The sequence below is a fragment of the Mrakia frigida genome (assembly GCF_051309035.1).
Source record: "Mrakia frigida strain ATCC 22029 unplaced genomic scaffold BDY24scaffold_15, whole genome shotgun sequence".
NCBI lineage: Eukaryota > Fungi > Basidiomycota > Tremellomycetes > Cystofilobasidiales > Mrakiaceae > Mrakia > Mrakia frigida.
The window spans coordinates 472,332-492,413 of record NW_027481266.1 but is presented as its reverse complement, the minus strand read 5'-3'; the positions used below and the strand labels follow the sequence as shown (position 1 = coordinate 492,413).

Sequence of the window (20,082 nt, the reverse complement as noted above, 5' to 3'; positions counted from 1 at the left end):
AATTGAGATATACGGAGCTACGGGTACTGATGGGGGGGGGGGGGGGGGGGAACGTGCAGGAAGAAAAAAAAGCAAGACGGACGCGAGAGGAAGATCGTTGATGAGTGCGTTGATGGGGCAGCGAGATGGGGGGTACTGTAGCGAGTTGAAACGGATGGTACGCAAAGATGATGCGAGAGTGCAAGGCTGTAAAGCAACTGCGAAGGAAAACGAAAAAAAGCGAAAAGGCAAACGAGGAACGAGAGAAATCACATCGAACGAGAAGAAGCGACGGAACCAGCTTCGGTTGTTTCAGGCGGTGGTGGACGACCTCCTCTTGTGAGACCCTCCTTGCGTGGAAGTGGAAGAAGCCGGGTTGTAGGGTTCGGTAGGCGACGACGTAACAGCTGAAGAGGAGGAGGCGGTAGGGCCAGGGTACTTCCTTCGTCGTTTTGGAGCGCCGATTCCAAACGTGAATTCTTCTCGAGAGGGAGCGGCGGCGGCGCAACTTTTGGAGTGGGTGAGGTGGCGAAGGAGGGCGTCGCTGAGGTGGGAAGGAGGGTGAAAGGAAGACGTTTAGTGTGGTTTCGAAGACGAACGAACGGAGACGCGACTTGAGGAAGAGAGAGAGAAGGAGGGAGGGAAGGACTCACTTCCTCATGAATCGCTCGGAACAGGTCCCGTTGGGACAGACGTAAGGCTTCTCTCCAGTGTGGATTCGTCGATGTCGAGTGAGGTCGTTCTGTTTTTGAAAAGAGAAGAGGAAGAAGAGTTGCGACGCGTCGAAGTCAGCCTTCTTGTTCGTTTCCTTTTTCCTTCACGACACAGAACGTACCTTCCTCAAGAACCTCTCCTCACAAAAATCACACAAGAAAGGTCTCTCCTCAACTCCTCCCATCCCCAGATCCTCCCTCTCCGGAGCAGCCATCGACGCAACTCCTCCTCCTCCTGCTCCTCCTGTCTTCGACCCACTTCCAGCCGAGTACGGTCTTGCATGCGAGCTCGACGAGGAGGTGTTGGAAGATCGTCGAGGTCGAGAGGTAGTGTTGGATCCAGTTGAAGGACGACGCTGGTGGTGAGAGGAGGAAGACTGGGAGGATCTTCTGGGCGAGGTTTGGCGGCTCGGGACGGACGAGGTCGACGCGACGATTGAAGGAGTCTGAATCGGAAGGTGAGGAGGAGCTGAAGCTGGACCGGGAGAAGGAGAGTAGCTGAAGGGCGAAGCAGCCTGTACGAGAGAAGGGACAGAAGGGAAGGAAAAAAAGTTATGAGTTTCTTCGGATCTTGAAAAGTGTGAAAGGGCCTAGGCTGAAGAACTGACCTCGAGTTCATCTTCCGTTCCCTCCGTGCTCACACTCGTCCTTCCCCTCCTCTGTTCCCTCCCTCGATCCATCGACCCAAGATCCAAACCCATCCCAAACCTCGAGAGAGGTTGAAACGCCGAAGGAGGAGGAAGAGGAAGAGGTTTCCGTTCGAACGCTTGCGAGAGACCAAGGAGGATCTCCCCACTGAGACGAACGTCGTCCGGAACCATCACTCCTTCGCTCACCCCCGTCATCATGTCCATCTCCTTCTCGCTCGTGGGAGTGCTCGATCCGAGGAGGGTGTTGGTGGTTCGGGTCGAGGAGATGGGAGATAAGCCGAGGCTGGGTGGAGAGTACGAGAGGGAGGAGGAGTAGGTCGAGGAAGGTGGAGGAGGAGCGTAGAGAGGTCGAGAGTAGGGATTGTGTTCTGGGACGAATGAGAAGTAGAGTCAGTCAAGGGAAAGCTACTCCGGAAAGAAGAAGGACGCCCGAAGGAAAAAGAAGGCCTGGGCTGAAACGTCGCTTGTTCTTTTGGGGGCGGAAGTAAGTACGAGAGGAAAGCACGAACCTGGTTCTAGTGGTTGATAGGAAGGTCGAATCTGAGATGGGTAGCTTCCTCCTCCTCCCATTCCGGAGTAGTAGGAAGGAGCGTAGTTCGAGGATTGAGGAGGGTTGAGGGCGAGAGATTGGTGATGGAACGAACGAGGAGGAGGAGGAGGAGCTGAAGCGGTCGGAACAGGCAAGCGGTTTCCTTCTTGTTGGTGAAAACGAGTCTCCGGAACGTGAGAGCGAAGACCTTCCCACGAAGAGAAGAGAGACGCTGAACGAGAGTGGAGGAAGAGAGGTGGGGACGTCAGGTTAAGAACGAGAGGAGGAGGAGGAGGAGATATCTCGGCTCAGGGCTGACCTCCTTCGTCTGGAAGATGAGAAGAAGGCACCGAGAGTCAGTTTGCACTCGAGAAGTCCGAGAAAACAGAAAGGAGAGGAGACCTACCATGCGATGCTGAACCTGCGAGCATCTGAAGAACCCCCGGAAGACGAGTTGAGTCTTGATGGTGGTAATGGTGGTTCATCGCAAAGGAGGAGGGAGGAGAGGAGGAGAGGAGGGGAGAAGGGGAGGCTGAGAAAGGAAAAGGCCAAAATGACGAGTCGATTCTTCTAGACAGAGGGAGCAAAATAGAAGGAATTCTTCAGTAAACCAGCGGGATCAGAAGCAAGCATAGATGTAAGAAGACGCAAACTCACCAGCAGAAAAGAGGAGGGCTGAGAAGGAGTTGGAGAAAGGAAGCAAAGTCGAAACGCGTGAAGGAAGACTAGAGGAACAAAAAACGAGAGACAGGTGACCTCCGTCTCTCTATTGCAGGGGTAGCGAGTGTTTGACTCTTTTGAGGACTGAAAGTTTGACACCAAAGAAATGGAAGGATCAGCCCATCTCCCCGAGTTTCGAGCCTCGCTTCCGCCGTTCCGTTTCGGTTTCACCCACGACGCGTCTTCCTCCTCTTTCCCCGACTCGTAGCAGATCGTCCTCGTTCGAACCTGCCCCAGAGAAGAACAGCCAAATGGAAGAACGAGCAGCGATCTTCCTTCTTGGACCTTCAGCCCACTCAGGCAATCTATATTAGCGGAGTTTCTCGGACGGCCCGCAAACCATACAGAACAGGGGAAGGCGAGGAGGTTCGACTCGCATGGTCCCTTCGAATCTTCGTGGGTTTCCCTCCTTCTTTGTGTCTTGAAGAGGAAGGGGAGATGTCGAGGTGTGAGAGACAGAGTTTGTCGCCAAGAGACGGGGTAGGTGAGGTGCTCGGAGGGAGGGAAGGTTTGAAGAGTGGGTCGTGAAGGCATGAGAGAAAAGAAAACGAGAAACAAACGTACAAACAACGAAACAAAAAACAACAGCTCCCGAACCTCTTCAGCCCATCGCAACCTTTCAGCCCTGGCTCCTTCCTTCTCCCTCCCTCCCTCTACACAACCTGCTAGCCAAGGTCCTACCCCTTCCCTCTCGTTGTCTCCTACAAACGAGCCAAGCTCCTACTAGCGCCTCGACGACTTGGGACCGAGGGCGATGGTCCCACTTGATCCTAGTTTGAAGAGTGAGGACGAGGTGATGGTTTGAGAGGAGGGAGGAGCCATCTTGGTACGAGGACCTGACGAGAATCCCGAGGAGGGAGCTTTGCGCTTGTTGGAGATGAGAGAGGGTTCGAAGGGGACGGTCGAAGGGTTGACGTTGGAGGTTTGGAGGACCTTTTTCGAGGAGGACGACGAGGGACGGTAGGACGTAGTCTGTGAGAAGAGAAAAGTCGGGAAGAGCATTGGTCAGTACGAGGCAAACGAGACGTCGGGAGCTGAGACGGAACGACGAAAGCAGAGGGAGAGGGCTGAGGGAAAGTGAAGAAGGGACGCACAGATCTAACGGGCGCGTGCTCGGATTCCCAGCTCAAATCCGCAACCTCCAAGCTCTCGTCGCCAGCCTCCACGTCCTCATCCGAAAGAAAGTTTCCCTCCTCGTCGACATCGTCCGTTCGAGCTCGTTTCGGTTTCGACGCGACTTCCGAGACGAGCGACGAGTTCTCATTCTGGAGCTCCATGATGGTGGCCTTCTGGTCGTTGACCTTGACTCTGAGCTTGGTGATCTGTTCGAAGAGGGAAGAGGTACTCGATCAGGCCAGAGAAGGACAAGGAAGAACGAAACGCGACGAGACGAGCGACGTACCTCCTTCCTCTGGCTGTTCAAACTCCCTTCTCGAATTTGAGCTGACTTCTCCAGACCCTCGACTTGACTGGAGATAAGATGAACGTATTGACAGAGAGATGAACATGACCGGTCAGCTTTTCCTTCGCGCCGAGGGACGAAAAGACGCGGCCGAAGCAGAAGAAGGCAGGAGTGGAGACGAAGCTCACCTCGCCAGCTCCTTCTTCTCCATCCTCAATCTCTCCATCGACTGCTCGAATCCTTTCCTCTCCACGTCGAACTTCCTCTTCTCCTCCTCCCATTTCGTTCTCTCCTGCCTCCTCTGTTGCCTCCATCGATCCTCCTCGGCGTTGAGCTTGACAAGAGCTTGTTTGGATAACGAGTCGAGCTCGTCGGCGTGTTGTTTCGCCAACGAGTCGAGGTCGGATTGATGAATAGAGACGGTGGCTTCGAGCGTCGTGATGGTTTGGTTGAGAGAAGAGTTTCTGTAGGTGTAGTGGAGTTTGGGGAGGAGGGCGTTGAGGGAGGAGGTGAGGGAGGTGAGGGTGACCTGATGAGGAGGGAGGAAGGAAAGGAGAGAGCGCGTTGAAGTCAGCTTGGTGGTCAAAACAGACGCGTCAAACGTGTATAGAGGAGAGAAGGGACCCGTATAGAGTATATAGAGGGACCAGATATGAACACAAACTGGGTCTGGACTCACCCGAAGCTCTTCATCCTCTCCTACGTTGACCCACTCCTCCTCTTCAAACCTCTTCATCTCCTTGATCAAATCTGCTACTCCTCCCGGACCCAACACCCTGTGCATCTCCTTCCCACTCGAATCTACACTCAACTCGCTAACCTTCCCTTTCAAAGCCTTAGCTTTGCCCTTCAACAATCGATTCGAGCTGCCGAGTTCCTCCTTCTCTGCCTGCTCCCAAGGATTCCCTCCAAAGAACAACGGTCTTATCGAAGCTGGAGTTGGTTTCTGACTACAGGAGTTGATGCATTTCCAGTTGGACTGTCTTCCCTTCTCCCTGAACCAGTCCCGGATGCAGTCGTCGTGATATACATGGCCGCAAGCGATGGAGACGACCTTCCGTTCGATGAGAAGGGGAGGAGAGGAGGTCGACGAGGAAGCGATGGGTTGTTCGTGTTCAAAGAGGGATCCTAGGCAGATGCCGCACTCGGCCATCCTCGGAGAGCGAAGGTTGTAGTAGAGAAGGGTCGAAAGAGGAGGGGTAGATTTAGAGGCTCGTGGCCGTTGGGAGGGAGAAGGGAAGGAAGGGACGAAAGTCGAATGAGCTCGGCCACTTTTTGTTTTCTTCCTTCCTCCTCCCAACCATCAGCATCGAATCTCGGATCCTCCACACACCGACGAACACCTCTCTCCCTCATGTCCCTCCAACGATCCCTCCTTCGAGCTCTTCCTCGTTCAACAACGCTCCAGCTCTCTTCCTCTCTTCAGCCCTTCCTCCTTCGATCCTCCTCCTCGACTCCTTCCTCGACTCCTTCCTCCCCTAGTCCCATCCCTAAAGTTCGACCACCTCTTCGATCTCTATCCCAGATCAAAGCCGACAAAGCTGTAGAGCAGCTTCGATTGGATACCCTCGCTGGAACAGGCTGGACTCAATCCAAAGAGAAGGGACAGGAAGATCAAGAGGAGTGAGCTCTCGCTTCCTTTCGCTTCTTTCTACGAGATCGCCCTGCTGATCTAGAATTTCACGTGTATATTCTCCAGGCGAATCGTATTCAACCGTCCCTCTGGTCAATCCAACGGTCTCATCTGGGCTTTCCTGGTCTCGCAGGTCGTCTGCTTGTTCGTCTCTTCTCCTCCCCTCCCCGACCTCCCTTCGTTCTTCTCGAACATCTCCATCTCCCTTCCTTCACTCCCTCTGACTCCATCTCTCTCTCTTTTATTCACTTTCCCAGAGTCTGCCTCATCGATATCCAAGCAGACACGACCTTCATCCTCCCCAAACCTGCTCCTCGTCCAACAACCTCCTCGACCGCCTCTCCCACTCGCAACCAACCTCTCTCCTCCCCTAAACCCTACGTTCCCCTCGATGTGGCAGCCACCGTACCCTCGACCTTCTTCCTCGACCCTGCCAACCCCGATGCACCCCAACCTGATCTAAACACCATCGTCGCTCCCTACCGACCTCCGTACTTCACCTTCTTCCTCCTCACCGTCGTCTGCGTCGGACTCCCCGTTGGACTGCTTCAAGGGTGGGCAAAGAGCTCGATCGTACAGATCAAGAGCTTGCGACCGAGTGGGAGGATGGTGATCAAGACCAAGAAGGATTCGTTGTTGAAGTGGGTGCAGAGGAAGGACGGAGAGGTGGTGGATTTGGGAGTCGCGACCGAGACGAAGAACCCTGATGGACGTGAGTCAGACTCCCTTTACACTGCTCGCGCCTTTTGAGACGACGCGTCTGCTCACCAGGACAGGGGAGACGCTACTATCCCTCTGAAGAGCGAAGAACGTTCGTCTCTCGTGCGCGTCTCGATCCGACGACTGATCTCTCTCTCTCTTTTCGCTTCTTTCCTTTCTTTCAGGTGTGTCGAAACTCGTCGCTCTCTATCTTCCTCTGGGACGCAATGGAGCCGGAGTGACGCGTCGGATCGATTTGGGACCACCCAAGCCGGAAGAGCTCGCGGTGGCAGCAGCTCGAGGACAGAAGGTGATTGTCAGTCGAGACTTGATCACTCAGGCGTTTGGAGGAATCAAGGAGGTCGAGGTCGAAGCGTAGATAGCTTTGGCGATGATAAAACTTTGATCGCATGTGTCTTGTTCTTCATTCCTGGAGTTTTAGGTGATCAAAGTTGGTCTGAAAACCGACGAGACGCGACTTGAACCGAGGGGAAAGCGGACGACGCGAGCTCCCTTCTCTCCTCCCTTCCCCTGAGCAACAAACTGAGCCTGAAAGCTCTCTGAAGTCGCAGGTAGAGTCTCGGATACTCAACATCCATGCTCTCTCCCAAAATTCCCTGCAAGAAAACTTCACAGAATCGCACCTCGGGCTGCGCCGCCATTTTTCGAACCTCAGTCCCTCCCTCCCTCCTCTTCCCTCCTTCCTTCTCCTCCAACCCTCACTCAGTCTTTCGAACCCGACTTCACTTCACCTCACACCCACCCACCCGACCCTTCCCCCTCACCCACCCCTTCTACTCTCACAAATGGCTCGAGGTCTCCAAAAAGTTCAGTCCCAGCAGAAGAACGCTGATGCCCTCAAGAAGGCTCAGGGAGGAAACTCGAACCTCAAAACTCAGTCTCTTTCCCGTGAGTTTTCAGTTCTTTCTTGACCTTGTGGATTTATCTCCAGAATCCCGGCTGGGCCATGGTTGTCTCGAGAAGTCGCTAGATGGTCCAGGGGAGGTGGGGAAGGCGATGGGAAGGAAGGTCGTCGGCGACGTCCACCTGTTTTTCCCAGAAGTTGAGCTCGAACCAAACTGAAAAAAGCTGACCTTCCTTCCTTCCATTCCCCCCTTTGCTTTGCTCTTGCTGGATGATCAACAGTGAAGCTCGTGTGCCCTGCTTGCAAGCTTCCTACTGCCAACAAGAACAACCTTGTGTGAGTCTTTTGAAGATCTTTCGGGCGGACGAAAGGTAACGTGGATGAGCTCGAGCGAGAGGAGAGGAGACGAGAAGACGGAGAAAAGCTCAAACATGCTGACCTTCTTCTGCCTTTTTTTTGGGGGCCTTCTTGACGATATCAGTGAGCACTGGGATGCCAAACACGTTAGTGCTCCTTCTCCTCACTCCAAGAGGCCGTAGATTCGTCTTCGTACCCTCAAACTTCGACGCTCTTTCAGCCCTCGCCTCTCCCGCGTCGTCGAGCTCCCTCGCTGACCCTCTCCTCGCCCTTTCTTTCCACCGCCTTTGAAAACCTTCGTTCCACCTCACAGAGTGGTAAGTCCTTCTCTCCTCCTCCTCCTCCTCTTCGTTCCCAAACCCTCCCTCTCCCTCTCCCTCCTCCGAAGCTCAAGCTCACACACCCTCCCTTCCCTCGCCTCCTCTTCCGTTTCCCACCCCCTCCAGCCCTCCCCAGGCCAGACTTCGACGCCATGGTCGCCGCCGTCGCCGCCGCTGCTCCTCCTTCCGGAAAGATCTCCAAGAAGGTCGCCAAGTAAAGCGCTTTTGCATCGTTTGCTTCGTTGGTCGTGGAGGGTTGAGGTTCGAGGTTCGCTAGAATCAATTTAGACACAGGAAGGAGCGGGAGGTTCCTTTTCTGCTTTATAGAGTTGGTATTTGGGTGCGGTGTGTTCTGCTTTTTGCTTTTGCTTCTTTCTTTTCCTACTTCTGGGCTTGGGGGTTGGCGGGAGAAGAGGGTGGGGAGGGTTGAAACGCGTTTTACGAATTTTGATGATCGTTTTTTCCGTTCTTTAGCTTGCCCTGTCTATCTCTCACCAAGCTGTCTCGAGAGAGAGAGATAAAAGGATACATCGTAGAGTGTGTGGAGATAACATAGGTAAGAGAGAAAGACCCCAAACGGGTCTGGGAGCAAAGGGCAAAAAAAGAAAGCAAAAAGGGAGACGCGTCTCAACCCGTCCAACCAACGACCAGCCCTCTGAAACCCTCCCTCCACTTCCATCTCCCCAGAACGAACCCTTCCTCGTCGTCGTCGTCGGTGTTGTGGAATTCCTCGCTCTCTCCCTCTCCGATCCGCCTCCCAAAGCTCAGACTGGTGCTCCCGGCGCGTCGAACGCGTTCGAAGAAACCCTCCAGGGTCGTTCCCTCGTTTGATGACGCAGAGTCGAGAGAAGGTGAAGTGAGGAAGAGAGTGTGCCATAGGGGTGGTTGGGAGGAGGAGGTGTTCGAGGAGGTTGGGTTGTGGTGAAGGAGGGAAAGGAGTTCGGCGTCCTTGTCGAGGGAGAGGAGGGAGAGGAGGAGGGGAGGGACGATGCAGGTTGGTTTGGATGGTGCGACGAGTGCGAGGGGTGAAGGTGGAAGGGTTGGGGAGGAGGAAGAGGAAGCAGAAGGGGGAAGGAGAAGAGGTCGGAGTCCAGCTGAGATGGCGGAAGGGGAGAGGGAGAGGAGAAGTTCGAACCTCTCGGAATCGATGAGAGTTCTCGTTTGGGAATGGGGTTGAAGGGGTGGGTTGCCAGATGGTTGGAGACGGTTGGAAGATCGAGGGATAGGGTGGGTAGGGGTAGGTTGTTGATGAAGAGCAAGGAGGGTTGGAACTCTAGACATAGAGGTGGTTCGTTGACGTTCCTCGTCGACCTCGACGTCCAGCAGCGAAGGAGGGGACAAGCTCATTTCTGAGAGTCCCTCCGTATCCAACAGCGACGATCCTACAGACATAGTCGACGAGGATCCAATCCTTCCCCTCGTCCTCTTCTCCCTGTAATCCCTCCTTCTTCCTCCTCCTCCTCCTCCTCCTCCTGACGAGCCAGAGGAAGAGGAAGCAGCGTCGAGGTCGTCCGCGCTCAGGGAGATCTGACTCCATCCTCCTCCGCCCAAGTCCGTCTCCGTTCCACTGAAGCTGTCTTCCTCCCATAGAACTTGACTGTCCGTATTCCCCAGCCCTGAGGGAGAGGCAAAGTTTCCTAGTCCGTCGTGGCCTGGCATAGGCATCAGGGAGGAAGGTTGGGAGGCTGAAGAGGGAGGAGGAGGAGGAGGAGGACGAGTTGGGACGACCATCGACCATGCTTGACTCTGGCTTTGCTGATAGTAGGAAGAGGAGGCGGAAGAGGGTTGCTGATAGGCAGAGGCGGAACCTGATTGGGGAGGAGGTCGAGATGATGATGTCCTCGGAGCGATGGAGAAGGACAGATCGTCTTCGTCGAGGACGCTCGAATGGGAGGAGGAGAGGAGGAGGGAGTTGCGAGGGATCGACGAGGACGACGACGAGGAAGCTGCTGGCTGAGGTTGATAGCGAGCGTAGGAGGGAGGGTGGTACTGCGACATGGCTGAATTTGAAGAGATGTCTCTTTGAGAGAGAGAAGACGAGGAGGGTTGGATGGGAAGTCGTTGGGGGAGGAAAGGGAGCGAAAGTAAGGTCATCGATGGATGGTCGAATTGCGAGCTTATCGCGTAAGACGGCCGACCTATCCTTGCCAGCATGACCTTTGCTGCGACCTGAGATGATGGGGAAGGCCTCTCGAGGGGATTGGGAAGTGTCCTACTCAGAAAAAAAAATGGGGGGGAAAGCAGTTATAATGAGGGGGACGACAGGATAGTTCGTTCCTCCGCCTCGACGCGTCTCGTCGTTGAGAGCTCAGAACTCGATCGCTGGCACAGTGCAGCAGAGATCGTTCTGACGGGTTCTCTGGTACATGAGCTCAACCTGAGGTATCGATCTCGTTCAAGGTCTAGAGTTCAGGGACGACACAAGCGGGAGTCGACTCGTCGCGTCCTCGACATTCGACAATCTTCACCGACAGGGCACAGAAGCACCTCTTCCTTCTCCAGGAAATCCTATCAACCTCACAGCACCCAACGCTCAAGCTCCTTCATCTTCTTCGCTGAGCTCTCTCTCTCAAACCTCCCGACGACGCGTCTCGCTTTCTCTCTCTCTCTCTCTCTCTCTCTCTCTCTCTCTCTCTCTCTCTCCTCCCCTCTTCCCTTCTCCGTCTCTCCTCTCCCACCCTCTCCTCATCTCTCCCTCCCCCATCCCCAAACCACGAAACACAAGCACCGAAAAAGTAATTCGTTCGTTCGTTACATCGTCGCTCCCAACCTCCCTCCCTCCTCCCTCCTCCCTTCCGCTTCCAACTCTTTCCGTCCTACTCGTACACAAAAAGATAAGGAATATTGCTGAGATGACGAGGGCGGGGTGGTTAATGCGCTCGCTGAGCCAACCACGCAAGAACGATGTCGATGTTGTGGTTGGTTTTCATCGAGGTTGAGTAGCACTGCCGAACGCCAACGAAGGGGAACGAAAAAGAGGGGAGTTGAGTCAGGAAGGAGAAGGAGAAAATGGGGAGAAGAGAAGGGAGAAGGGGAAGCCAGGTGAAGGAGGAGGAGGGGAAGAGACGAGGGGGAAGGGGTAAGGGAAGAGAGGACTCACCGAAACAGGTCGACCCGTCACTTTCGCCAATTTGAGTTGAGCGATCAGATCCTCCACAGACAGGGCTGTTGGTAGGTCGTTTTTGTTGCCGAGCTGATGAGACCCAACGAGAATGAAGTGCGTCAGCGTGGAGACGCGACGAAAAGCGACGGAGGGAGAGAGAGGGAGGGAGGGGAGGATAGGAAACGCACGACGAGTAGCGGAATCCCCTTCAGTTCCGGTATCGACAGGAGGGATTGGAGTTCGTGCGACGCGGAGGGGATGGATTCGAGCTGGTGAGAAAAGCGAGGTGGTGAAGAAGAGGAGGGAGGGAGGGAGGGTGAGCAACGACGCGTTTTGATTCTCCCTTCCGCTCAAGCATTCTCTGAACGAGGAGACGAGAAGAAGATGGAGAGACTCACATCGGCAGCATCAACAACGTACCTATATCCCCCATCACCCACGCCATCAAAGCCAAACCATATCGCAACGCAAGTCAGATCTCTCCCTCTTTTGCGTTCGTTCGTTCGTTCCCTTCGTGAAGAACTCACACAATCGCCTGAACGCCCCTACAGTACCTCTCCCACATGTTCCTGAATTTAGGTTGGCCAGCTACGTCCTACCAACATCCCAACCCAGCACCGAGCAAAGCGAAAACAAGATCAGCAAACGCAGCTCCAAGTCGAACTCGAAGCGAGCTCGATCTCCTCCTCCTCGACTCCTCCCTCTCCTCAGCTCCACTTCGTCGAGACGAGCAACGCACCCAAATCTTCAACGTGACATTCCCCTTCGTAACCCGACGGAGCTATCTCCCACCGAACAGAACGAACGAGTCAGCTTTGAAAGAAGCGAGGAGGGATGGGAGGAAGGGAGGGAGGGAACGAGCTCACGTTGAAAGCGATCGTAGGAACGACATCGGAAGAGAACTGACCGTTCCCTAGAACGTTGACGAGGGAAGTTTTACCTGCTGCCTGTCAAGACCCTCAACCAGCATACCGGAGCAACGAACGAGCGAGGAGAGCGAGAGGAAAGAGAGAGGGGAAGAGGGAAGGGAGAGAAGGAAGGAAAGGAGGAAGGAGGGTGAGCTCAACTCTCTCGAGAGAAGGGGCCTTCGTGGTTCGTTGAAACGAACCTGTAGTCCCACCAAAGCGACTTCAAGTTCTTTACTGAACAGCAAGTTTCGGAACCAGTTGAGGATCCACGAGAGGTACGAGATGGCCATTTGCGGAGAGGGAGAGGAGAGGTGGGTGGGTGTTTGGAGGGAGGGGAAGGAGCGAGGCGGAAAGTGACGTTTTGAAGAGGAGAGGGTTTGGGAGTTCGCTCCTGACGACCACAACCTATTCTCTCACAAAGGTAAGATTTCCTACCTGAGCATCGTATGAGACACTCCTCGCTAAGCTGATCATTACCCTGCTCTTTGTTTTGTGGTGGGCGTCCAGGAGAAGAAACGAATGAGCTCGACGGCCTCCCTCCCTCTCCCTCCTGTTTCGATCTCCTCCTCGACCCTCCTACAATCCATCCTCCTAGAGCTTTCCCCTCCTAAGCGTTCGTTCGCCTGTCTTCTCTCTCTCTTTCTTCTCGCTCCTTCCTAACCTGACCCCTTGATCTTCCTCTCGTTCGTTTCGTCCTGAACAAGTGACCGACTCGCAAACGCTCAAGCTCGCGTTCCTTCTTCCCCCCGAGCTCATCCTGGCTGCTTTGGAGATCGTTGATAGAGGGGAAGGTGGGTCCGAATCCATTCCTTAACCTGTACTCTCGAAGCTGACTCTCGAATCTTATTTTGCAGTTCACGGAAGCGGGACGAACTCGACGCTCTACCACGTCCGTCTTCCCTCTCTCTCCCTTTTTTTTTTTTCTCTCTCTCTCTCTCTCCCACCTCTTCCCATACTGACATCGTCTCTTCTCTGCTCTTCTCCTCTCCTTCCAGATCACCTCCCACTCCTCCTCCTCATCCAATCAACCCTACACGCTCCACCTCCCTCCTCTCTCCCTCGCCTCGTCCAAATCGCACTCCTACTGCTCCTGTCCAGCTTGGGCTTTCTCTCTCTCTCGCCAATCCCAACACCCAATCCTTCATCTTGCATCTCAAGATGAAGAAGTAAGGTTGGTGAGTCCCCTGCCTACCTCCCACTCTTTCTCGTTCACGCGTCGGTCGAGAAAGAAAATGAGAAGAGAACGAAGCAGGGTTGACGCGTTTGCTTTTCGTTTTCGTTTTCGGTGCGTGGGGACCGTGGAACAGTGCAAGCATGTCCTAGCTGCTCGGTTGGCGGTTGGGTTGGGGAAGGTGAGACGCGGGGGTGGAGGCGGAGGGGAAGGAGGAGGAGGAGGAGGGTTGGCAGAGAGGGAGGGGTGGGGTGGGTGCGTCGGTTGAGTTGAAAGAAGAGACGCTCGACATCGAGGAGGGCAGCATGGATGGGTGGGTACGATCTTAATGTCTCTCGATCACTTTTACTAGGAAGAGATACAAACAAGGAGGGAGAGCTTCTCAAAAAAGAAGCTCGCGTCGCGTCGCGGCTCGTTCGGTTCGAAACTAACTTCCATCGAAAAATCCCTACACGTTTCTCTACTGCTTAAGTACTCGTCTACCACCCGCCCTGTCTCCTAGTCCTCTTCCAGAAGGGGAGCAGCTTTTTGAGCTTTTTGGTTTGCATCTGAGCGATCCAAGAAAGGAAAGAGAACAAGGGAAGGTCAGTTTGAGCTCGTTGGACGAGGGAACGAGCGAGGAAGGGAACGAGAAGGAGAGGAAGGAGTGGCCGATGGGATCGGAGAGGTGAGAGAGAGGGTAGGGGTGATGGGGAGGTGAAGGGAGTGGGGAGTGAGGGCGAGGAAGGAGGGAGGGAAGGAGGAAGCGTGCGAGCTCGCTTTTCAGCCCTTCCTCCTTCCCTCCTTCGCTTCGTTTAAGCTCCTGCGCCATCTCCACATTCCAACCCAGCTGGGACCGAGAGAGAGAGAGAGCCTCAGACTCGATCGACCTCCCCAAAGGACGATCGTGTTCACGAGAGACGAGGGCCGACGGAAGGAAGGGAGGTCGACGACGAGAAGGAGAAGCGAACGACCTACCTTTCCCGCAAAGATGAGCGCTCCAGCCAGTTTCGTCTGTCGATGAGTGTTCTTTCGAAGAAGCTGTCCTCCTCCTGCTCGGACCTACACGACCAACGAATGTAAAAGGGGACGGTGATGAGCTCGAGCCGAGAAGGGAGGGAAGGAAGGGGACGAGAGGACGTACATGCTTGAACTGAAGAAAGACGAGGCAGAAAGAGAGGTCAGCTCGTTGATGTACACACACACACACACACACACACAGAGAGATCTAGAAGTTCACTAACCAATCCAGTCTTGTAGCACCTAAACCTGGCAGCCGCTCCTTTATGAGTCTTGTGCTTCCTCGTCCCCGTCTTCTCTGGATCCCACCCTTGTCGATGCTTCCTCTTGAGGTTGTTGTTACTCGGAGTGGAGAGGATAGTAGAAGTGGAGAAGGAGCGATGCGATAAGGAGGTGGTGGGGTTGCTGAGGGAGAGGGAGGTGAGGAGGGTTGAGAGGGACGAGGAGGAGGTTGAAGGAGGTGAAGGGAGGAAGGAGGAAGCTCCCAATCGACGAGGAGTAGACCCAGAGAGGGAGAGGACGAGGCGAGAGGAGGAAGCTGTAGGGAGGGTGCGACGGAGGAGGAACGACATGGGCGAGGAAGAGATGAAACCGATCCGAGAGAGAAAGAGGAAGGAAGGAAGGAGAGATGGAAGGAGTTGAAGGTTGAAAAGACAGAGCTCGTTTCGATTCATGAGGTCGCACTTTCTTTCAGATTTCCGAGTTGACCTTCTAACAGCATCAAGACCTCGTTCACTCAGTCTCGGGAACCTCTCCACCTTCTTCGCTCGTGTATGCTCCGAGTAGCGTCCTCACCGAGATGGGCAGCCTCAAATCTGCGTCCTTTAGCGTGGTCCGCCGTAAGCAGGAGGTCCCTGTCGAAGGATCGAACTTCAAAGTCTGGTGAGTGAGCTCGCTCGTTCTTTTCCCCTTTTCCCGAGTTTCAACCACGCTGGAAGGAAAGCGAGAGAGCTGACCTGAGTTTTGTACTTCGTTCCGAGTAGATTCCTTTGCTGCTTACAGGGCGGCAGCAACCCGTTCCCTGAAATTGAGCTCGGACGAAGCTCGACTTTCCTCCTCGTCGGCAACGAGCTCGACAGCGCCCTCGAGCATGACTAAGGAGTTGAAGAAGGAGTCTAGTACAACGAGTGAGTACCTTCGCTCGTTAAGGGTTGTTCAGGAAGTCTCTCTAGGAGCTTCTTCTCCTGTAGTGAAAGCTCAAAGCTCCAGCCCGAGCTGACCTTTCTCTCCTCCTCCTCCCTCCTCCCTCCTCCTCTCCTCCGTCTCGCCCTCGTCCTCGTCCTCTTCCTCTCTGCCCAGCACCACCAAGTGTACCTACCAAGGCTGCTTCTCGAATGAAACCTGCAAAGGCTCAAGCTGCACTTCCTCCTCCTCCATCCTCCTCGGTCACCAACGTCGACCTCACTCCTCCGTCCCCCTCCGCCTTCAAAGCTCGCAAGGCTCGTAAAGAGATCCCAGTGATCATCAAGACTGAGCCGTCGCCCCCCAAGCCTCCAGTACCCTCCTTCCTCGTGAACAAACCCGAAAAGACGCCAACCAAACCCAAATCTTCAACCAAAACCAAACCTGTCGCTTCCCCTCGACGGTCGTCGCCTTCCCTGACCCCTCCGCCCGCCTTCCTCACTAAAACGCACCCGTCGTATCTACCAGAAGCCTCGGATCCACCTCCAACTCCAACTTCACCTCACTCGTTGAAGGACCGCCTCCGAAACTTCCTCTCGTTCGCCACGTCGAATCCCCCCGCCGTCGTCGACACGTCCTCCTCCTCCTCTTCTTCTCCTCCTCCTCCTCCTCCTCCTCCTCCTCCCTCGCCGAAACCCGTCGCGTCCAGCTCGAGCCAAAGTCCCGAACCAACCGTGGCGCCCTCCTCGTTCTTCCCTCAACTCTCAGGATCCACCTCTCCGTCCTCCTCCTCCGCCGCGTCCCCCGTTCCCTCCACCTTCTTCACAGACCTCACCCCTCCGCCCTCCTCCGAACCCGAATCCAAACCCTCCAAACGTCCCTCCAAACCAAAATCAGCAGTCATCATCTACCCTCCCCTCCCTTCACCCCTCGAAGTCACCAACCTCCTCAAAATGAAAGCCAAGGGGAGCAAGAACAGCCGAAACAGAATCAAACCGAATACAACCATCCTATCGAAATTCTTCTCCGTTAACCTCGCATCCTTATCTACATCTACATCTACATCTACATCTACATCTACATCCACTCCCGGTTCCTCATCCACCGCCATCCCCTCCTTCCTCCTCCCCAAACCCTCACCCTCACCCAAACCCTCCTTCCTCCCCCTTTCGGCCCCTCCAGAGTTCCTCACTGCAACTTCTCCTCGGTCGCTCTCGAAGAGAGCAGGACCGTTCGAGCGAGCCGCTCTCCCGAGGGTTGTACCAGCGCAGAAGAGGGAGAAGACGGGTCTGAATCGGTTCGGGTTTGTTGGGGAAGGAGCGAAGAAGGCGAAGGAACGGAGGGAGGAGAGCAGGGAGAGGAGGCAGAAAGAGGAGGTGGAGGGGAGGTGTGAGTCTCTTAGGAAAGAGAGAGGAAGAGAGAAGACCGAGGAGGGTTGAAAACTGACGCGTCGTCTTTTTCGTTTTTTCGTTCGTTTTTTCGTTTTCGAAAAACAGTCGGTCCAGACGGGAAGCAACTCCCACCTCATCAGTACGCTGGTGGAGCTGCCGATCTGTGGGATGTCATTTTGGATACGAAGGTCAAGGGGAAGAAACCTATTTGTACGTCCCTTTACCCTCCTTGCTTCTCTTGTTCCTCGATTCGTTTGACTGACGCGTCGCCCCTCTTTTTGTTGTTGCTGCAGCTCTGGAGCCCGCATCTGATCGACCTCCCGTTGCTCAGCTTGCTCATTCGTTGGATAGGGTACTGTTCAAGTGAGTTCGAAACTCTCAATTCGAAGAGAGGAACGGGTCGGAGGGAGAAGGACGAGACGCGAGCTGATGTTTCGTTGTGTTTCGTTGCGCTCCCTCAGCCCCGGAGTTCACTTCCTTCGAGATCCTCGTTCGAACGTCTACAACTTCGATGCTCGGATTCGAGACTTGCCTCATCCGGACGAGTTTGATCAGAACAGGTTCCCGCCTTACGTGACTGCTTCGAAGGATTTGGTGAGTCGGCCGTTCTCTCCTTGCCTTTCTCGTCTTCGACTGCTCCTTCGCGTCTTTGTGAAGAGCGGATCGCTGACCTTCGGTTTGGGCTTGAGTGGTATAGAATCTTCGAGAACTCGCCAAATCCGAGAAATGCACTTTCTACGGATCGACCTCGACGCTCACGTCGTGCCTCTCGCAGATCTACTTCATGATTGGGCGGTGGAAGGAGTTGAACACTACGATGCTTTCGGCTGAGTATGCTGAGAAGGTCAGTCTACCATCCGCTTTCGTCGTCTCTCGGAGTCTTCGAAGCCTCGTGTTTTCGAACGAAATCCTGACGCGTCTCCGTTTTTGTCCGGTTCAGCCCACGAGCTATACGTTCGGAGCCAAGCTGCCTGCTTCGATCTTCCTCAAGTACAACGAGGACGGGACCTACGCTGTCGACAACGATAAGACGTACGAGATGGCTGGGGAGAACAGGATCTTGTCGGAGCTGGTTCGTCTTCGTCTCTCTCTCTCTCTTTCCCTCCCCTCCCCTCCCTCCTCGTCCTCCATCCCATACTTTAACTGACTCCCTGGAACCTTTTCCTAATCGGTCTTTGCAGGGTAAAGTCATGGAAAAACTCCTCACCACCACCTCCAAGGATCTCGCTCGATTCAGGAAGGACGCTCCCGAGGAGGCTGTTTCGGAGGAGGAGAGGAACACGAGGGAGGCTTATCATTACACCAAGGTCAGTCCGAAACCCTCCCTCTAACGATTCATCGTTTCTGAGGAGAAAGAAACTGACCGGAACCGACTTCGAAACCGCAGGGTTCCTCCATCTTGATGCGATCCCAACTCGACGGAATCGATCCTCGTCTGCCTGGGAACGGATCGTTCGATATCAAGACGAGGTCGACGATTGCAGTTAGGATGGATTTGGAGAATGTTGAGGTCCGTTCCTTCTTTTCCCCTTTCTTGATCTCGAAAAGGGAGGGACGAAAGGAGAGCTGACTCGACTCGACTCGACGCGTCCTTCCCTCCCTCCCTCCCTCCCTCCCTTCCTTCTTCTTCCGCTTCGCAGGAAGGACGTCACTACCCCCTTCGCTTCCTCCATGGAGTTCACGAGTCTTTCGAAAAGGAACGCTACGATATGTTCAGGTCTGCTTTCCTCAAATACAGGTTCGTCTCTTATCCCGCTCTCTCCCTTCTCGTCTCGTCGACGCCGTCCTTTGCTGACCCTCCCTCGCTTGTTCTTTCGACCTACAGTCTCCAATGCCGAATCGGAGGAATGGACGGAATCTTCTGCGCCTACCACACCACCTCCGTCATGCACGGATTCCAGTACATCTCTGTCGACGAGATGGACGAGGTCCTGTTCGGATCGACGACGATGGGAGATCAGAACTTTGCGCTGAGCGTCGAGATCTTGGAGAAGGTGTTCCAGACGGCTACGAGTTTGTATCCCAAGGTTGTGAGTCTAGCATCATCATCTTTCCCCTGGCGTTTGAAGGAGAAGGGAGAAGAAGAACCGAGCTGACTTACTTGAACTTTTCGTCGCGTCTCTCTTTCTTTTCGAAACGAAACAGAACCTCGAGGTGACGATGAAGACTCCAGACAGCGTTCGAGGAGAGATGGCCGTTTTCGTTCAACCGCAGGAGTGGGACGAGGCTTCGACTGGAACTTCCAAGCCTATCATCGAGCTCAGAGTCCAAGCTGGAAGCAAGGTCGATGGGAAGAAGGTCGTCGGAGAGGTTGAGGTCAAGGAGGGTCAGAAGTGTGCGTCCCTTCCCTCTCCTTCCTTTCCTTCCTTCCTTTCTCTCTCCTTATCGCTGAACCTCTTCCCTTCACGCTTACAGGGAACGTCGACCTCTCCATCACCCGAGATCCCCTCTCCGACACTCCCAGCGCTCAACGCTCCGCTCGACGCTCCTTCGACCTCCTCCGGTCGATGCAGATCGACATCGGATCCACCGTCAAACTCCCCTCCGGTCTCTCCGAAGCTCAAATGCAACAAATCTTCGACGACCGCTGGTACTCCGAGGTCATGGACCCGACCTCTGGATTCTCCCATCTCGCCGTTCGGGAGATCAGGACGAACGAGGAGCAGACCGTCGACGTCGAGGAGAGCGAAGGGGAGGGAGTTGCCGCCGAGAGCTGGAGCATCGATCCTGCCTCTGCTGCTTCGGCTTCGGAGGTGGAGAGAGTGATGAACGGGAAGGTGGGGAAGGTTCAGACGGTGGCGGCGACACCTCCTCGGTTGATGTTTGGGAAGCTTCAGAAGGACGTTTTGGAGATTCGGGAGTTGGCGAGAGCTGGGAAGGCGAGGGAGGAGAAGCTGAGGAAGTCGTTGAAGGGGAAGGAGGTGCATCATTGGGTGCAGGGGCCTTTGTTTGCGGATTTGGAGGAGGAGGAGGAGGTCGAGGAGGCAGTGGTAGAGAAGGAGGCGGCGGAGGTGGTGGTAGAGGAGGTGGAGGAGGAGGAGAAGGAGGGAGTTGTAGAGGATGAAGAGGTGTTGGTAGAGGAGGAGAAGGTGGAGGTAGCGGAGGAGGAGAAGGTGGAGGAGGAAGCGAAGGAGGTGGTGGTAGAGGAGGAGAAAGAGAAGGAGGAGCAGACGAAGTAGTTTCTTTTTTGACGACGCGTCTCGGTTGCGTTCCTTTTCGTCTCGTCTCAGTTCGCCCTTTTGTACTCTTTCTTGTTAGCATGGCTCTCTTTTTGCATTGGCATCATATGTACTCTAGCTCTCGTTTCCCTTTTGTAGCGCGGAAAGGAACGGAGAAGAGGAGCGAGGATGAGACGCGTCGAACGCGAGGAAGAACGCTACCAAAACCCTCGCAAGAAACCCTAGAGCTCCAAAGATACGAATCACGACCAACGCCGACGAGAAATGTGCACCCTACTGCCTCTCTACAGCGTCTGCTAGCTCAAAACGGAGCCCGGAGGAGGCAGACAAGAGGCAAGACGG

General features: G+C 54.7%; 8 protein-coding genes across 8 annotated transcripts; 3 read left to right on the top strand and 5 right to left on the bottom strand.

Annotated features, from left to right (window-relative positions):
* Positions 1–44: 44 nt before the first annotated feature.
* BDY24DRAFT_389021 (C2H2-type zinc finger protein) lies at positions 45–1,002 on the bottom strand. The gene is made up of 3 exons (XM_076640474.1): positions 815–1,002; positions 633–721; positions 45–523 (listed from the first exon to the last, which is right to left on the bottom strand). The coding sequence occupies exons 1-3, from the start codon at positions 905–907 to the stop codon at positions 292–294; spliced, it is 414 nt and encodes a 137-aa protein (XP_076496766.1). The 5' UTR covers positions 908–1,002; the 3' UTR covers positions 45–291.
* A 2,107-nt stretch (positions 1,003–3,109) lies between these two features.
* On the bottom strand, positions 3,110–5,229 carry BDY24DRAFT_441391 (uncharacterized protein). The gene is made up of 5 exons (XM_076644605.1): positions 4,673–5,229; positions 4,182–4,522; positions 3,994–4,060; positions 3,686–3,913; positions 3,110–3,563 (listed from the first exon to the last, which is right to left on the bottom strand). Exons 1-5 carry the CDS (start codon positions 5,144–5,146, stop codon positions 3,315–3,317), a joined length of 1,359 nt encoding a protein of 452 aa, XP_076496765.1. The 5' UTR covers positions 5,147–5,229; the 3' UTR covers positions 3,110–3,314.
* On the top strand, positions 5,223–6,752 carry BDY24DRAFT_389018 (uncharacterized protein). Its single transcript, XM_076640473.1, has 4 exons — positions 5,223–5,616; positions 5,693–5,770; positions 5,884–6,338; positions 6,511–6,752. The coding sequence occupies exons 1-4, from the start codon at positions 5,252–5,254 to the stop codon at positions 6,702–6,704; spliced, it is 1,092 nt and encodes a 363-aa protein (XP_076496764.1). The 5' UTR covers positions 5,223–5,251; the 3' UTR covers positions 6,705–6,752.
* A 274-nt stretch (positions 6,753–7,026) lies between these two features.
* On the top strand, positions 7,027–8,353 carry BDY24DRAFT_59298 (uncharacterized protein). The gene is made up of 5 exons (XM_076645010.1): positions 7,027–7,234; positions 7,472–7,526; positions 7,672–7,693; positions 7,861–7,864; positions 8,004–8,353. Exons 1-5 carry the CDS (start codon positions 7,132–7,134, stop codon positions 8,153–8,155), a joined length of 336 nt encoding a protein of 111 aa, XP_076496763.1. The 5' UTR covers positions 7,027–7,131; the 3' UTR covers positions 8,156–8,353.
* A 141-nt stretch (positions 8,354–8,494) lies between these two features.
* On the bottom strand, positions 8,495–9,865 carry BDY24DRAFT_415184 (uncharacterized protein; the record flags this gene model as incomplete). Its single annotated transcript, XM_076643413.1, has 1 exon — positions 8,495–9,865. One exon carries the CDS (start codon positions 9,863–9,865, stop codon positions 8,495–8,497), a length of 1,371 nt encoding a protein of 456 aa, XP_076496762.1.
* A 731-nt stretch (positions 9,866–10,596) lies between these two features.
* On the bottom strand, positions 10,597–12,200 carry BDY24DRAFT_389011 (ADP-ribosylation factor-like protein). Its single transcript, XM_076640472.1, has 8 exons — positions 12,079–12,200; positions 11,837–11,917; positions 11,710–11,751; positions 11,498–11,565; positions 11,369–11,390; positions 11,159–11,239; positions 10,968–11,060; positions 10,597–10,812 (listed from the first exon to the last, which is right to left on the bottom strand). Exons 1-8 carry the CDS (start codon positions 12,166–12,168, stop codon positions 10,738–10,740), a joined length of 552 nt encoding a protein of 183 aa, XP_076496761.1. The 5' UTR covers positions 12,169–12,200; the 3' UTR covers positions 10,597–10,737.
* A 1,268-nt stretch (positions 12,201–13,468) lies between these two features.
* Positions 13,469–14,686, bottom strand: BDY24DRAFT_389006 (bL35 family ribosomal protein). The gene is made up of 4 exons (XM_076640471.1): positions 14,273–14,686; positions 14,173–14,181; positions 14,007–14,090; positions 13,469–13,597 (listed from the first exon to the last, which is right to left on the bottom strand). Exons 1-4 carry the CDS (start codon positions 14,618–14,620, stop codon positions 13,529–13,531), a joined length of 510 nt encoding a protein of 169 aa, XP_076496760.1. The 5' UTR covers positions 14,621–14,686; the 3' UTR covers positions 13,469–13,528.
* Positions 14,687–14,768: 82 nt separating this feature from the next.
* BDY24DRAFT_59220 (Pet127 family protein) lies at positions 14,769–19,866 on the top strand. Its single transcript, XM_076645009.1, has 14 exons — positions 14,769–14,930; positions 15,032–15,175; positions 15,348–16,559; positions 16,667–16,771; positions 16,855–16,924; positions 17,023–17,155; positions 17,259–17,405; positions 17,502–17,633; positions 17,743–17,868; positions 17,949–18,071; positions 18,202–18,299; positions 18,387–18,591; positions 18,707–18,896; positions 18,977–19,866. The coding sequence occupies exons 1-14, from the start codon at positions 14,822–14,824 to the stop codon at positions 19,738–19,740; spliced, it is 3,558 nt and encodes a 1,185-aa protein (XP_076496759.1). The 5' UTR covers positions 14,769–14,821; the 3' UTR covers positions 19,741–19,866.
* The last annotated feature ends 216 nt before the right edge of the window (positions 19,867–20,082 follow it).

Bases quoted from the DNA above. Each gene is read 5' to 3' on its own strand.
- BDY24DRAFT_389011 (XM_076640472.1), bottom strand. From the start codon at position 12,168: ATGGCCATCTCGTACCTCTCGTGGATCCTCAACTGGTTCCGAAACTTG. The intron at 11,918-12,078 runs GTTCGTTTCAAC...GGGTCTTGACAG, and splicing joins TCGCTTTGGTGGGACTACAG to GCAGCAGGTAAAACTTCCCT. The intron at 11,752-11,836 runs GTGAGCTCGTTC...GGTGGGAGATAG, and splicing joins TTCCTACGATCGCTTTCAAC to CTCCGTCGGGTTACGAAGGG.
- BDY24DRAFT_389006 (XM_076640471.1), bottom strand. From the start codon at position 14,620: ATGTCGTTCCTCCTCCGTCGCACCCTCCCTACAGCTTCCTCCTCTCGC. The intron at 13,598-14,006 runs GTAGGTCGTTCG...TGGATCGCTCAG, and splicing joins CGCTCATCTTTGCGGGAAAG to ATGCAAACCAAAAAGCTCAA.
- BDY24DRAFT_389021 (XM_076640474.1), bottom strand. From the start codon at position 907: ATGGCTGCTCCGGAGAGGGAGGATCTGGGGATGGGAGGAGTTGAGGAG. The intron at 722-814 runs GTACGTTCTGTG...TTTCAAAAACAG, and splicing joins AGGAGAGGTTCTTGAGGAAG to AACGACCTCACTCGACATCG. The intron at 524-632 runs GTGAGTCCTTCC...TTCCCACCTCAG, and splicing joins TCCGAGCGATTCATGAGGAA to CGACGCCCTCCTTCGCCACC.
- BDY24DRAFT_389018 (XM_076640473.1), top strand. From the start codon at position 5,252: ATGAGCTCGGCCACTTTTTGTTTTCTTCCTTCCTCCTCCCAACCATCA. The intron at 5,771-5,883 runs GTTCGTCTCTTC...TCACTTTCCCAG, and splicing joins GTCTCGCAGGTCGTCTGCTT to AGTCTGCCTCATCGATATCC. The intron at 6,339-6,510 runs GTGAGTCAGACT...CCTTTCTTTCAG, and splicing joins GACGAAGAACCCTGATGGAC to GTGTGTCGAAACTCGTCGCT.
- BDY24DRAFT_59220 (XM_076645009.1), top strand. From the start codon at position 14,822: ATGCTCCGAGTAGCGTCCTCACCGAGATGGGCAGCCTCAAATCTGCGT. The intron at 15,176-15,347 runs GTGAGTACCTTC...CTCTCTGCCCAG, and splicing joins GAAGGAGTCTAGTACAACGA to CACCACCAAGTGTACCTACC. The intron at 18,072-18,201 runs GTCCGTTCCTTC...TCCGCTTCGCAG, and splicing joins TGGATTTGGAGAATGTTGAG to GAAGGACGTCACTACCCCCT.
- BDY24DRAFT_441391 (XM_076644605.1), bottom strand. From the start codon at position 5,146: ATGGCCGAGTGCGGCATCTGCCTAGGATCCCTCTTTGAACACGAACAA. The intron at 4,523-4,672 runs GTGAGTCCAGAC...CCTCCTCATCAG, and splicing joins GAGAGGATGAAGAGCTTCGG to GTCACCCTCACCTCCCTCAC. The intron at 3,914-3,993 runs GTACGTCGCTCG...CTCTTCGAACAG, and splicing joins TGAACAGCCAGAGGAAGGAG to ATCACCAAGCTCAGAGTCAA.
- BDY24DRAFT_59298 (XM_076645010.1), top strand. From the start codon at position 7,132: ATGGCTCGAGGTCTCCAAAAAGTTCAGTCCCAGCAGAAGAACGCTGAT. The intron at 7,235-7,471 runs GTGAGTTTTCAG...GATGATCAACAG, and splicing joins CAAAACTCAGTCTCTTTCCC to TGAAGCTCGTGTGCCCTGCT. The intron at 7,527-7,671 runs GTGAGTCTTTTG...TGACGATATCAG, and splicing joins GCCAACAAGAACAACCTTGT to TGAGCACTGGGATGCCAAAC.